At 45.7% G+C, this 14828-nt stretch overlaps 1 protein-coding gene across 7 annotated transcripts in view; it reads right to left on the bottom strand.

Moving 5' to 3' along the window:
* LOC137438952 (centrosome-associated protein 350) overlaps nt 1-14828 on the bottom strand; it is a 143759-nt gene that overhangs the window by 55793 nt on the left and 73138 nt on the right. For all 7 annotated transcript variants that reach the window (XM_068134449.2, XM_068134453.2, XM_078767537.1 and 4 more), the window contains one exon: nt 2059-2145. In XM_068134449.2, the coding sequence (XP_067990550.2) occupies nt 2059-2145 (87 nt within the window). The remainder of the gene's footprint in view (nt 1-2058; nt 2146-14828) is intronic.

Raw genomic sequence — 14828 nt, 5'->3', positions numbered from 1 at the left:
CCTTTGTAGATGCCACCCTCATCTGTCCCAATTCATCCCTCTGAGCATCCAGTTTGGTTTCTACCCCGATTTTCACCTCCTCTATCTGCTCTCCCATTTGTTTAATTTCTCGGGCGGATTGGTCCCCTATTTCCCGCAATTTGTCTTCCATCCTATTTTCTAACCCCATTAACCCATTTTTCACCCCTTCTATCCCATTGTCTAACCCCTCAAATTTAGCTTCTAGCCCCCCGATTTGATTTCCTAGTCGCTCCCCCATTTCTCCCATTTGTCCCATAAGGGCCCCCATCATTCTGTTTTCCATTTTTTCACTATTAGCCCTCGCTTCGTCCCTCATTTTGTCCATATAGGCCCCCATTTGCAGGAAAAAAAGGTTCGAATCCACCAGCGGCGCTGCTACGGTCGCGGGCGCCGTGGCCATGTGCGAGGCGCCATTTTGCGCACCCGTAACCTCGTGCGCGAGAGCGCCATTTTGTGCGCCTGATACCCCCTCAACCACATTGCCTATGTTCTCCTCCTCCCTTTCCTCCACATACATTTCCCCGAGGTCCTGGGTCGATTCCACCCCGCTTATCTCTCCCACCGGAATCCCGTCGCCTTGACCAGCCATGGCGCGATTTCAAAATTCGGGTTTTGCTTTAAAACACAAATTTTCAGCAGCTCGTAATTTTGAGCGCGTTAAGCGCGCTTCGGGCCTCGTATCCCACTCCCCGACACCAATTTGTTACGGTCAATAACACAATTGGTGTCCAACATTTGGACTAAATAAATTTAGTCCCAGGTTCGAATCCCAACTCCTGACTACCAATTTGTTACGGTCCGCGGATTAGGATGTTATTTTTACCGAGCGGAGGTATAACCGCGGCCGAACTGTTCTTCCCCGATTCACCCGATTTACCCAAACGTTGGCCGTATCGCGCCACAGCTACTCAATCTGGAAAACTCTAAATCGACCGAATGCAAAGAGGAAGAAGACGTACAGAAGAGTAACGGGATTTATTACTATTTACACACATAAGCAAAAAGAGCAGTCATGATTATGTACAGGGACATGAGATGCAGGTGACACAGTGAATTCCTTATACAAGCTTAATTACCTACCCAGGACAGAACAAACAAAGTCGACTCACACGGGGAATTGCAGAGTGGATTGGCTGGAAGGAGGTGTGTGGCTGGAGGGGGAGGACGGCACGGAGCTGGCTGGAGCTTGATCCCGCACGGGACGTCGGGCTGGACCTCGACGGCCGCTGATGCCACCGATCCTGTCGTGTGCGCGGGATCACGGGTCGGATCACGGGTCGGATCACGGTCGGAGCCGACGCGCTGGTGGGGGGTCTGGCGTGACGGGTTCTCTCCTCTCTCTTTCTTTTGTCCAACCACTCTTTCTCCAACGCAACCACTCAACGCAACCACTGACCACCCCTGACGACCAACTCAGCTCTTGTCATGGACCTCTCTTTTCAGACTCATCTCCTTGTCTCTGTAAAAGCGCATCTCCCTTGGGGAACGCCCCCCGGCGGGTTATATAGGCCCCGCCCCTCAACCTTTGCGAACCTCCCCCAAACGCTCTTCCTCCGCCCTCTCAAACCAAACCCCTCGTGCTCGGTTGGTTGTTCGGGGCTGGCTCACTCCTCCCCTCTATGACGAGGTGGAGACACGCCCTTCTTTCCCAACCCTGCCTCGTGGCCAATGGTGGTTGAAGAAAACCGCCCAAAATGCAGTTGGCCATTGAAATGAAATGAAAGGGGATCTACTCTTATTTCACTTGGTGCAATGGAGTATTTAAATTAATGGGAGACACGGCCTTACCCTAAGACACATAATAAGATATAAGCTACTGAACAAGGGTTTTATCGGGTCCTGCAATGTGGTGTTTATGGAATAACTACCGAGACGCCCTTTGACCTTTACACTACGGAGGTATTTACAAGGATCATGACATTTACAAAGGGTGATCTTTACAACAATTTACACTACAACAACAAAAAAAACAAACCATTCTCATATCCACAACAATATATTCAAATAGAGGTGAACAATTTCGTAACTGCAACACACCTGTTGGAACAAATGCTCTCGGGAGATGGACTGTCAAGCCAGTTGGGACTTTGAAAGGGAGAGCCTGAAGGATGGCTCAGGTGGAGACTAGGGGCAAGAAGAAGAACAAAACAAAACAACACAATATATAACTAAAACGACACTCTTCGACGTCATGACGTTCACCGATATGCCTCCAACCACATTATTACATCATTATAATACTTGTACAGTCGTGGCCAAAAATATTGACACCCTTGCACTTTTACGGCCCATCGGGCAGAGCCGTCTAGAACGGTGTTTGTCCGTCCGGTGTTTGTCCGTCCGTATGTATGTATGTATGTTTGCATGTATGTATGTCCCCTCAAACGTATACCAATCAGAGCTGAGAATCTGGTCACATGACAGGGTGATGTGATTACATCTGATGTCATTATGGCATACAACAGCTGACTCTCCACACTCCGCCATTTTGATTTATATGTCGTTCATGCCGAAGGTATCGTCGAACCTGTCATATATCACAATTGCCATGCTCTACCTTTACGGTTTTCATTCAGTGTGAAACACAAACAAACCGATTGTTAAAATGATCATCAAATATCGAAAGCATCGGCGTTATGGCTCTTCCAACAATATGGTATGGTACGTATAGGCCTTAGGCATTATGACTCACCTTCCGCTTCAGACAAATTAAGCCCAGGTTTCTTAATACAGTAATATCGTTTCAGTACCGGCAGTATCATTTTCGTAGTAATAATAATATTATAGTAAATATGACCATTACACTTTAATCCCAATGTCGTGAATGGAAAGTTGATGGATTGAAGCGGTGTAACCGTGGAAGTAAGGAATTCACCTCGGTTTTTCAAAAATAATATAATTTTTGTAATAATAACAACGTTATTATTATAGTAAATCTAATCGTAACACTAATCCCTTTGTAGTGACTGCAACGTTACTGGAGGTTAAATATATACCTCATATATATAAAAGCAAGCCTGGTGTTGGTTTAGCGGTTAGGGTGCCGGCTTGGGATCCTAGGATCCTGGGTTTGAATCCCGGTCGATCGCTGAATTAATGCCAGGGGGTTGACTCAGCCTGTCATCCTTCTGAGGTCGGCAAAATGAGTACCAGTTCACTGGTAATTTCCTGTGTGTCGCAAAAGGCGACTTACAGGGTTGGTGGCAGGAAGGGCATCCGGCCATAAAACCTTGCTTCAAAAAGGGGACCACGGTGCCCGAAAAAGGCCAACCCCTGCTCTGCGGGGAAAATGGCCTCGAAAGGTGGTTCTATATATATAAAAGCAGCGGCAGTTTTGTGTCCGGCCGTCATGCTACGTCATAACGTATATATGATGTCATTACGGTGTAAACACCCGCTCACTACGGGAGTGGCAGGAAAGGTCATTCCTCTTTGGGGTAAATAGATTACAGTCGATCTATGGTCGGGTCTCAAGAACATTGGGTGTGTGTTCATTTAACAAGTTTCTTGTGGAGAGATCGCCAAGTGGTTTCAGCATTCGAGCAAGTACTCCATTAAAAAACCGTTAAGGAACGGCTGGCTTGGCACGCGCTAGCTAGTTGCTTGGTAAATGAGCAGACCTCCAACCCTTGTGGGGTATATAGATTACAGTAGATCTTTGCTCAGTTCTGTAAGTACAACTTACCTCTTGGATGTCTGGATTCCTCCATATTTCTTTGTTTAATGTTATAAACAGCATTAGCGACTGCTTAAAAAGCTAATCAAATGTTTGTGGTTTCTAATATTTTACAAGCCCGGCTGCGCCGCTGTTAGACTTTTGGTCTTGTTTTCAAATAACTCACAATTTTCTCTAAAAAGTTGAAATTGACAAAAGTATTTGGCTCCATAATGCTTTATTTCACTGTTAATATTACAGAACCTTTGTTTTTGATTCAGAACTTAATATAGCCTTTTAAATCAGAAAATTAAAAGATATGGCATTGACAAAATTATTAACACCCTAGAGGCCTAGACTTAATATTTGGTAGCACAGCCTTTGAACAAAACAACTGCAGTCAATTGCTTCCTATAGCTATGAATGAGCTTTCTACACCTCTCTACTGTCAGCTTGGCCTACTCTTCTTGTTCAAACTGCTCCAGTTCTCATAGATTTGAAGGGTGCCTTCTCCCTACTGCTGTTTTCAGATCTTCCCACAGCTGTTCAATGGGATTTAGATCTGGTCTCATCATTGCTGGCCATTTCAGAACAGTCCAGCGTTTTGTCTTGAACCATTCCTGGGTGCTTTTTAAAGTGTGTTTGGGGTCATTGTCCTGCTGCACGACCTATGACCTTTGACGGAGACCCAGCTTTCTGACACTGGGTTGAACATTGCGCTCCAAAACGCCTTGGTAATCTCCTGATTTCATGATGCCATGCACACATTCAAGGCACCCAGTGCCAGAGGCAGTACAGCAACCCTAAAACATCACTGAAACTCCTCCATGTTTTACTGTAGGGAAGGTGTTCTTTTCTTTGAAGGCTTCATTTTGTTTTCTGTAAACATAGAGATGATGTGCTTTACCACAAAGCTCTAATTTGGTCTCATCTGTCCACAGGACATTCTCCCAGAAGAATTTTGGCTTGTTTCGGTGTGCTTTGGCAAACTCCAGTCAGGCTTTCTTATGTCTCTCTCTCTCTCAGTCCTGGGTCTCCGACCATAGAACCCCCTTTCATTGAGTTGACGATGGATGGTGCGAGTTAAAACTGTCGTACCTTTTGTCTGAAGGTTAGCTTGAATCTGTTTGCCAGTTGATCGAGGTGCTTTCTCCACCATTCGAACAATCCTTCGCTGCAATCTACGATCAAGTTTTCTCTTGCAGCCACGTCCAGGGAGGTTGGCTACAGTGCCATGGGCCTTAAACTACCCGATAACATTGCGTATGGTGGACACAGGAACATCAAGGTCTCTGAAGATGGACTTTTAGCCTTGAGATTGTCCATGCTTGGCTACAATCTTGTGTCTAACCTCTCAGACAATTCTCTGGTTTTCTTTCTTTTCTCCATGCTCATTGCGGTGCACACAGTGACACAAAACAGCAGAATGACTCCTTTTCTCTATTCAAACTGGTTGAATGAGTGATTTTTATATTGCAGGCACCTGCAACTCACCATAGGTGAGTTCAATTCCAAAGTAAAGAATCACCTGCTTGAAATCTAATAATTTCTAACAACTTCTAAAGGGTGCCAATAATATTGTCCGAGCCATTTTAGGATTTCTTTGTGGAATAAGCTAAGATTTCGTAATTTTTTTCAGCTTTTTTTTTTGTTTCGTTCCACTGCAAACAAAGAAATATATATGTGGATACAAAATGATTTTTTTAAATTTCAACAATTTTCTGGAAGAAATGGTGCATTATTTGAAAAAAGTGCAAGGGTGCCAATATTTTTGGTCATGACTGTGCCAAGTTTGATTTAAATCCATTCAGCTGTTCTCAAGTTATCATATTTTTACCTGACATGACCTCTGACCTCTTTGCCCCAAAATTTAATCAGTTCATGTTTACATTATTATACATCCATGCACAAATTTTTAATTTAAATCCCTTCAACTGTTCACAAGTTATCACCTTTTTACCTGACATGACCTCTAACCTTTGACCTCAGGACCACAAAATCAAATTAGTTAATCTTTACTTCATTATACATAATAATAATAATAATAATAATAATAATAATAATGCATTTATTTGAAAAAGCGCTTTTCAGGGAGCCCAAAGACGCTTTGACAGAGTGCAAAACATAATACATAGCAAAACATAAAAACAATTGCAAAAAACAAGAATCAATAGGGAAATACCCATAGCAAAAAGGAGAGAGAAGGAGAAGAGATAATCATGGCTTTAAATGCTGTGGGTTAAATGCTGAATGCAGTGTTGAACAGGTGGGTCTTGAGTGATGTTTTGAATGTGGTGAGTGAAGCTCGCACGAGGTAACCTTGGAGTTTGTTCCCACTCCTGACACCAATTGTTACGGATACAGGGGACGGCTCTCCCGTTAGCAAGGGGTGATTAGCCCCTTGTCCTGTTAAGCTGGCCGTCTCTCCGGTCCTGGTACTTGTAACGCTCTCCCGCTGGATGGAACGGATCAGGGTTATGGGTCCAGGGTTTATCCCGAATACCTTTATCCGTCCCTCTGCAGACTAGGGAGACAAGTACCGCTCGAACCCCGGTTTTAGATGTTCTAATTGCCGAGCGGTGTTAGCAACCCGACGTTCGAGCCATTAGCAGAGACTAACCCGATCCTGAACGTTGGCCAAATCGTGCCACAGGTTTTCAATGGGGAAAAGCCAAAGACGACGGATGTGAAGAAGAAGAAGGTTCAAGGACCACCACGGTTCAAGGACCACACGTAGCCAACAACTCTGATGGTGTGAGGTAGTGAGTTCCAGAGGGTGGGAGCAGCGATGGAGAAGGCCCTGTCCCCCCAGGATCTGAATTTGGTCCGGATTGGGGGGGGGGTCAGGAGGTTGGTACCAGCAGAGCGGAGGTTGCGGTTGGGAGTGTGTCTGGAGAGGAGGTCAGCCAGGTAGGATGGGGCCAGATTATGGAGGGCTTTGTAGGTCAAGAGGAGGATTTTGTACTGGATTCTCTGGGAGATGGGGACTGGGGAGCCAGTGAAGCTTGTAAAGGACGGGGGTGATGTGGTCACGGGCCCGGGAATGGGTGAGGAGACGGGCAGCGGAGTTCTGAATGTATTGGAGTGTATTGGTGATTGTTGAGGGTGAACCATAGAGGAGGCTATTGCAGTAGTCCAGACGGGAGGTGATGAAGGCGTGGATGAGGGTTTCTGCAGCCATGGAGGAGAGGCATGGACGGAGACGGGCGATGTTTTTCAGGTGAAAGAAGGCCGACTTTGTGATCTGTTTAGTGTATTTGTCGAAGGAGAGGGTTTGGTCAAAGATGATGCCAAGATTCCGGATGTGAGGGGAGGTGGACACTGGGATACCGTCGATGTTGAGGGCAAAGTTATTGGTGGATTTTATGAGCGTTTTAGGGCCAATGATGATTATTTCAGATTTATCATAGTTAAGTTTGAGGAAGTTAATTTGAAGCCAGGATTTTATTTCAGTGATGCAGTTTGTCAGGATAGAGTGGGTGGCGGTGGAGATGGACTTGGTGGAGATGAAAAGCTTGATGTCATCGGCGAAGCAGTGGAATTGGAGACTATGACGGCGGATTAAGTGACCAAGGGGGGACAGGTACAGGATGAAGAGGAGGGGGCCAAGAACTGAACCTTGGGGGACACCTTGGGGGAGGGGAGCAGTGGGGGATTTGCAGTTATTGATGGAGATGAACTGGCGTCTGTCAGAGAGGTACGATTTAATCCAAGAGAGGGCAGTGCCAGTAACATTAAAGGTGGTCTCAAGTCGGGTGAGGAGGATGGTGTGATCGATGGTGTCAAAGGCGGCGCTGAGGTCGAGGAGGATGAGAATGTTGAGGTTGCCAGCGTCAGAGGAGAGGAGAAGGTCGTTGGTGATTTTGAGGAGAGCAGTTTCAGTACTGTGGTTGGAGCGGAATCCGGATTGGAATGTTTCATACAGGTTATTGGCAGAGAGGTGATGTTTGAGTTGAGCGGCTACAGCGCGTTCCAAAACTTTCGACAGAAAGGGTAGGTTGGAGATGGGTCTGAAGTTGTTTAGGGTGTCAGGGTTTAGTCCAGGTTTTTTCAGAATGGGGGTAACAGCAGCAATTTTGAGGGATGGTGGGACGATGCCTGTAGACAGGGAGGAGATTATTGTTGCAATGATAAGTGGAGAGAGAGCAGGAAGGGAGGCCTTGACAAAGCTGGAGGGGATGGGGTCAAGAGTGCAGGTGGCAGTTTTCATTCCTATGAGGAGATCAGAGAGGTCAGTAGGGGAGATTGGGGAGAATTGTGACAGGGGACGGCAGGATAAGGGGGGGCAGGTGGTTTGAGGGGGAGCGGGTGCGGCGGTGGTCAAGCTGTTGTCGATGTTTGCAACTTTGCGTTGGAAGAATTAAAGGAAGGAGATGCAGTTGTCTACTGTGAATGACTGGGTGGTGGTGTTCAGGGGGCTGAGGAGTTTGTTTATTGTAGAGAAGAGTGCTTTTGGGTTTCCGGAAGCAGAGTGGATAATTTGAGAGTAGTAGGCGGAGCGGGCGTGGGAGAGGGCATCTTTGTAGTGTTGTAGGTGGTCCTTGTAGGCTTGGGAGTGAATTGTGAGACCTGTTTTATTGCGGAGTCTTTCAAGTTGGCGAGCACGAGTTTTCATCAGGCGGAGTTCAAGGGTAAACCAGGGAGCAGAATGAGTGAAAGAAACTGTTTTGGTTTTTATAGGCGCAAGTTGGTCAAGGCAGGAGGAGAGAGTGTGGTTGTCGTAGTCCGTGAGATCAGAAGGGTTGTGGAGGTCAACGAAGGGAGAAGTGGACATTTTTTCAGAGAGGGTGGATGAGAATGAGGTAGGTGAAAGAGCGTTTAGCTTACGGAAGATGATAGTGCGATAATGCCTTGGTGTTGGGGCGGGGATGTTGATGGTCATAGTGATGGCTAAGTGGTCAGAGAGGGTGAGGTCGGAGCCAGAGAGATGGTGCAAGATTAATCCAGTGGAGCAGACAAGGTCCAAAATGTGCCAACGGTTATGGGTAGGAAAGTTGACATGTTGAGTGAGGTTAAAGCAGGTGAGTAAATCAGTGAAGTCAGTGGTTATCGTGGAGTCAGTGGAGTCCATGTGGATATTTAAATCACCAAGGAGGAGGATTGAGGGGGAGAGGGAACATAGCTGGGTCAGAAAGTAGGAGAAGTCAGACAGGAATGATGGGTGTGGTTTGGGAGGGCGGTAGACAACAGCCATGACTGACTGAGTGTGACCAGAGAGTTTAAAAGCCAGGTGTTCAAATGATGGAGCAGATGCGATGGAGATGAGGCTGGTCCTGATGTCTTGTCGGTGAATAACGGCAATTCCACCACCTCGGCCCTCTGACCGTGGTTTATTGATGTAGGAATATCCATTGGGTGTGGTGAGGTTGAGTGCGAAGTAGTCCAGAGGTTGTTGCCAGGTTTCAGTGAGACAGAGAAAGTCCAGTTTATTTTCCAGGATGTAGTCGTTGAGGATGAGGGATTTGTTGTTCAGGGACCGGGTATTGAACAGGGTGAGCTTGATGTTGTTTTGTACGGCGGGGACGAACTCAGGTGATTTGGCCAGGGTTCGCAGACAGGAGGTGCGATTGTGTGCGTTGCTGTGACCAGGTGCGCTGGGACGATGAGTGGGAGTGCGCTGAGCCGACCAGAGGACGGGGATGGAGTGACCTGATTGTAAATGAACAAACTTACGACCGGAGCCACGGTGAATGTACCTGGGTCGTCGCAGGAGTCCATTGGATTTGATTGCAGAGATGCATGATGGGGTGGAGCGGGTATTAAGCAGAAGAAGCCTTGCAGCGGAGTACCGCAGAGCCATGCCAGGCAGGAGAGAAGAGACGAGCACGAGGGTAAGATTGAAGAGGCGAAACAATGGTCACAATCCACGGGAGCGGGCCCGAGGAAACAGCGAAGGAGCCGGGCAGGTGAGGAGCAGAGCCGGGACCGAGCAGAGGGCAGACAGGAGCGAAGAGACGAATACGAGGCCAAGGTTGAGGAGGCAAAGCGGCAAATGCAGCGGGAAACGACCGCCGCCGCTAATCAAGATCACGGCGGCACACCGCCACCACCACCGCTGCAGACAATGGCCACAACCCACGGGAGCGGGCCCGAGGAAACAGCGAGGGAGTCGGGCAGGCGAAGCTAGGAGCAGAGCCGGGACCATGGAGAGGGCAGACCCAATGGCAAAAAATCCGCCATGACCACCACAGAAGCAAGCTAAAGACAATGGCCCAGTCGGAGAAGCGGCGAGCAAGCGACGCCAGCGTCCTCTCCAGACGGGACCGGAAGCCGGTTATACATATCTGTACCAAGTTTGAATTAGATCCCTTAGCCATTCTCAAGTTAGACATATTACAGACTTTGACGTTTGACTTCTAGACCCCAAATTCTAATCAGTTAATCTTTACATAATTCCACATAATGGTACCAAATTTGGTCAGAACGCCATCACTGGTTCACAAGTTATCATGGTAACAGGATTTTTACCCATCATAACCTCTGACCTTTGACCTCATGACCCCAAAATTTGATCAGATCATGCTTACATCATTAAACATACATGTACCAAGTTTTCATTTAAATCCCTTCAACTGTTCACAAGGTATCACATTTTTACCTGACATGACCTCTGACCTTTGACCTCTTGACCCCAAAATGTAATCAGTTAATCTTTATGTCATTATACATGCCTGTATCAAATTTGAATTAGATCACTTCAGCTGTTCTCAAGTTATAGACCTATTACAGACTTTGACCTTTGAGGTCTTCACCCCAAATTCTAATCAGTTAATCTTTACATCATTCTACATAATGGTTCCAAATTTGGTCAGAATCCCATCACTGGTTGACAGGTTATCGCAGTAACAGGATTTTGACCTAACATAACGTCTGACCTTTGACCTCAAGAGCACAAAATCGAATCAGTTCATCTTTACCTCATTATACATACCTGCACCAAGTTTGACTAAGATCCCTTCAGTCGTTAAGGTTGTTAGGTTACGTTATTGTGGTAACGAAAGCCTATTACGGACGGACAGACAGAGGGACAGACAACCAAAAAACATAATGCCTCCGGCGACTTCGTCAACAGAGGCATAAAAAACTTATAATATTACATTTGACAAAGTTTGATCGTTGAAAAGCTCCTGCAATGTAGTTGTTCTGAATAATCAAGCATTAAACAGAAAGGTCAAACAATCGGACAGGATCTCAAATAAATTTACTGAGAATATGATAGCAACACTGGAGCGTGAATATAATAAAATTGAGCTCCAATTAAAAATAAGTAAGGTCGGTCAGCAAATTTAAAATGACAAAAAAAGTTTTGGATGCTGCCAAATTCCATCCATATCTATATCTATATCTATATCGACACACACACACACACACACACACACACACACACACACACACACACACACACACACACACACACACACACACACACACACACACACACACACACACACACACACACACACACACTGACGCTATTCGTGGCAGATACGGTCCCAGAAAATGCCGCGAATTGTGAAACCGCGAACAGCAGGGCGTTGTTTCAATGAAAAAAGGGGGGATAGGCTCCCGAGTCGCGAAAATCCGAAAATGCATAAAGCAGATCTTCTACGAGCCTCCAACCAGCATGACCTGTTTCAACATTCACTGCTATGTGGTTTGCGTTTTCATGGCTTTAGCGGCCACAAATTTTAGCCGCACTATAATCGAGAGCTTCGTGGGATGTTCCACCAGCTGCATAACATGTCATCAACGCGAGTTACTGTACAGAATGAAAACATTCCACAGTATCTATTTGTGCAAATAACTGTCTCCCTTTTCCGCATTGAAACTGGCACGGTATGCATTCATGGATTTTCACAGACATTCGTGGGATTTGCCTCACCATTTCCGGGAATTTCATCAACCTTTGCAGATTACCGTCGACATTCTTGGGATTTGCCTCACCATTCACGGATTTTGCCTCACCATTTGCGGTTTCGTCCTCTCTATTCGCAGATTTTCACGACTCGGGAACCTATCCTCCCTTTTTCCATTGAAACAACGCCCTGCTATTCGCCGTTTCGCAACTCGCGGCATTTTCCAGGAACGTATCCCCCACGAATAGCGGGGTTCCACGGTGTGTGTATGTATGTGTGTGTGTATGTATGTATGCATATATATATATATATATATATATATATATATATATATATATATATATGTCAAGTCGTAGATTCTTTATTGACAATTCTCTGTTATGACAGCCGACTGCATGTCCCAAGTGAGGTAAACCCCGCCGGGAACGCGAATAGAGCGGCGTGCAGGGAGTGTTGAGATTCGTGCGGAGGCACGAGGGTGCGCGCCAAGACGGGGGGGGCGGCGTGGCGTCATCGCGTTAAGATGGTTGTGCCAGGTCGATCGGCGATCTCTGAATTTAAATCGGATTTTTGTCATGTGTGTTGTGAAATTAAACGTCTATCCGAGAATCCTGGCAATGTTCGTTTTATTAAAATGTGGTACAAACCTGCGTTTCCGCCGTGCGGCTCCGTGGAAGTTAGAGTAGAGTTATTGTGTTTTTAGGCAAGAGCCGAGCGAGCCGCGAGTCACGGGTGTGCTGTATGAGGTTGCTCGGAGGATGTGTGCCCAAATGCATTGTGGGTCATTGCGACTTTGCTGAATATCGGACGCTGGATGTCGGACGTTCATGCGCGCGTGGAATGTGTAGTTTCAAGCGGAGTGCTCGAATTGCAGATATAAACTTGAAAAACATTAATTATATTCCATATAATCATAGCGGCGCCTGAATTCCAATAAACATGCTTCAGTTTGTGTTTAAAATGAGGTCATGCTGGACAATTGTATACGTGTGCTTTTTTCGAGGCTGGTCGTAAAACCACGCCCACATGCGCGTGTTTTTGCGTAATGCTAGTAGAATGACATGAACCTATCGTTAACCATATATATTTTGTTTTAATCACAGCAACGCATGACTCTGTATAAACATGCTTTGAATTACTCATGTACACAAACCCATAAAATATATGGGTTTGTTTGGCTAAGCATACACTCTCCTCTTTGTGAGTTACATTTCTGTTTTCTCGGAGCCCAGAGAAACATTTGGTCCGAATGATAAGGAAGGGCTGACTCCCCCGAATGATAACGGTGGGAGGGACTCTCGCCAGTCGCTTTGTTCTCTCGGAGATTTTCTGATAATCGTATTCGTATATAAGTGAATGAGAATCAATGCGTTTTGAGGAAGGCTTGACTTGGCATGTTCTTGCTGTAGCTTGCTGTAGACGTCGGTCTCCTCCGGATCTGTATAAGTTGGCTTTAATAAAAAACTGCGTCATTTTCAGGCTATTTGTGGACTTCTTCACCAAACGAAGAGCTGATTCTTCACATATATATATAGAGCCTGGTGTTGGCTTAGCGGTTAGGGTGCCGGCTTGGGATCCTAGGTTCGAATCCCGGTCGATCGCTGAATTAATGCCAGGGGGGTTGACTCAGCCTGTCATCCTTCCGAGGTCGGCAAATTGAGTACCAGCTTGCTGGGATGAATGATCACGGTGTGTACCCCGATTTAGAATAGGTACACCGTATCCCTGCGCATCGTAAGAGGTGACCAAGGGTTGGCGTCAGGAAGGGCATCCGGCCATAAAAACATTGCCTCAAACAGGGAACCAGGATTGTCATGGGGCCCGGAAGGCTAACCCCCGCTCTAGCAGGGAAAATGGCCTTTAAAACGATCATTAATTCATTCATTCATATATATACATACACACAGCCTATATATATATATATATATATATATATATATATATATATATATATATATATATATATATATATATATATATATATATATATATATACACACATATACACACATATATATATATATACACACACACAACATATAATATTTATGTATATTATTATATGTGTATTTGTGTATGTGTGTGTAAATGTGTACAATATTATATGTGTATTACACAAATAATATTTCAAAACACACCTGGTCACAAGTGTGCCGCACTGACCGGGTCCTCAGTCGAGGTCCTCACATCATCCCGTTTCAGCCCTTCAACCTCGATACGATCAGCTAAGGTGGGCCAGCAGGGGCACATACACATCCACATGCAGCAACTACACCTGGATGCGTACATACGCCCACCCCCAGCCAGTGCGAACGTAGACTACAACAACAAAACCGCCTCCACTCCCAGAATCCACAGCCCCTCATCCACTCACTCACACACCCCAAAAAAAACAAAAAACGACCACCACCCTTCCAACATGCACCACTCAAACAACGAGATGGTATTCATAGAATACTTACCCTGCGCAGTCTTGAGAAGGACTTGGTGCAAGCCAACTCTTCTGTTTTTTAAGGGGGTTTTTTTGATCCAATGGCTGCCAGACCAGTGACTGATGGTCACTTTTATCAACCTTTATTTTTCCATGTAGAGGTTTTGGAGATATAGAGGGCAAAGTTTTTCGTTTTTTCCAAGATGGTGCCTGTACTACATGACCTATGATGTCATAATTATCACGAGAAAAAATTATACGGGAGGAGGCGCTCCAATGGTGAAAATTTAGTGTCCAAAGGACCAACAGTTACAAAGAAAAAAAAAATCATTACTTATCGAATCAAGCGTTTTACTTGTCGAATTATGCCATAATGAAGGCACCGATGACATCAACAACACAACTACATGCATTTTAAAGGCCATTTTCCCTAATAGAGCGGGGGTTAGCCTTGCGGTCCCCATGACAATCTTCTCCATTTTGCCCTATTTTCTGCATCTCTCATTGTTAACCCCCTTGCCCGCATTTCTTCTTCCACCATCTTTAGCCAAGTCTTTCTCGGTCTTCCCCGTCCTCTACTTCCTTCTACATTCATTTCCATCACTCTTCTCAACCAGTCACTTTCATCCTTCCTCAACACATGACCAAACCATCTCAACCTGTTCCTCTTCACAGCATCAATCACAGGCTCTATTCCCATCATCTTTCGCAATTCATTATTTGTCTTCCTCTCTCTCAACGATACTCCGCACATCCATCGAACCATTCGCATTTCCACCCTTCGTTGCTGCTCTACGTTCATTACCCATGTCTCGCTCCCATAAATCATAACACTTCTCACACATGCAGCAAGCACCTTTCCCTT

This window comes from Myxine glutinosa, chromosome 13 (assembly GCF_964187855.1).
Source record: "Myxine glutinosa chromosome 13, kmMyxGlut1.1, whole genome shotgun sequence".
Taxonomy (NCBI): domain Eukaryota; kingdom Metazoa; phylum Chordata; class Myxini; order Myxiniformes; family Myxinidae; genus Myxine; species Myxine glutinosa.
The sequence above is the reverse complement of the archived record's forward strand: the minus strand, read 5'-3'. Positions and strand labels throughout refer to the sequence as shown.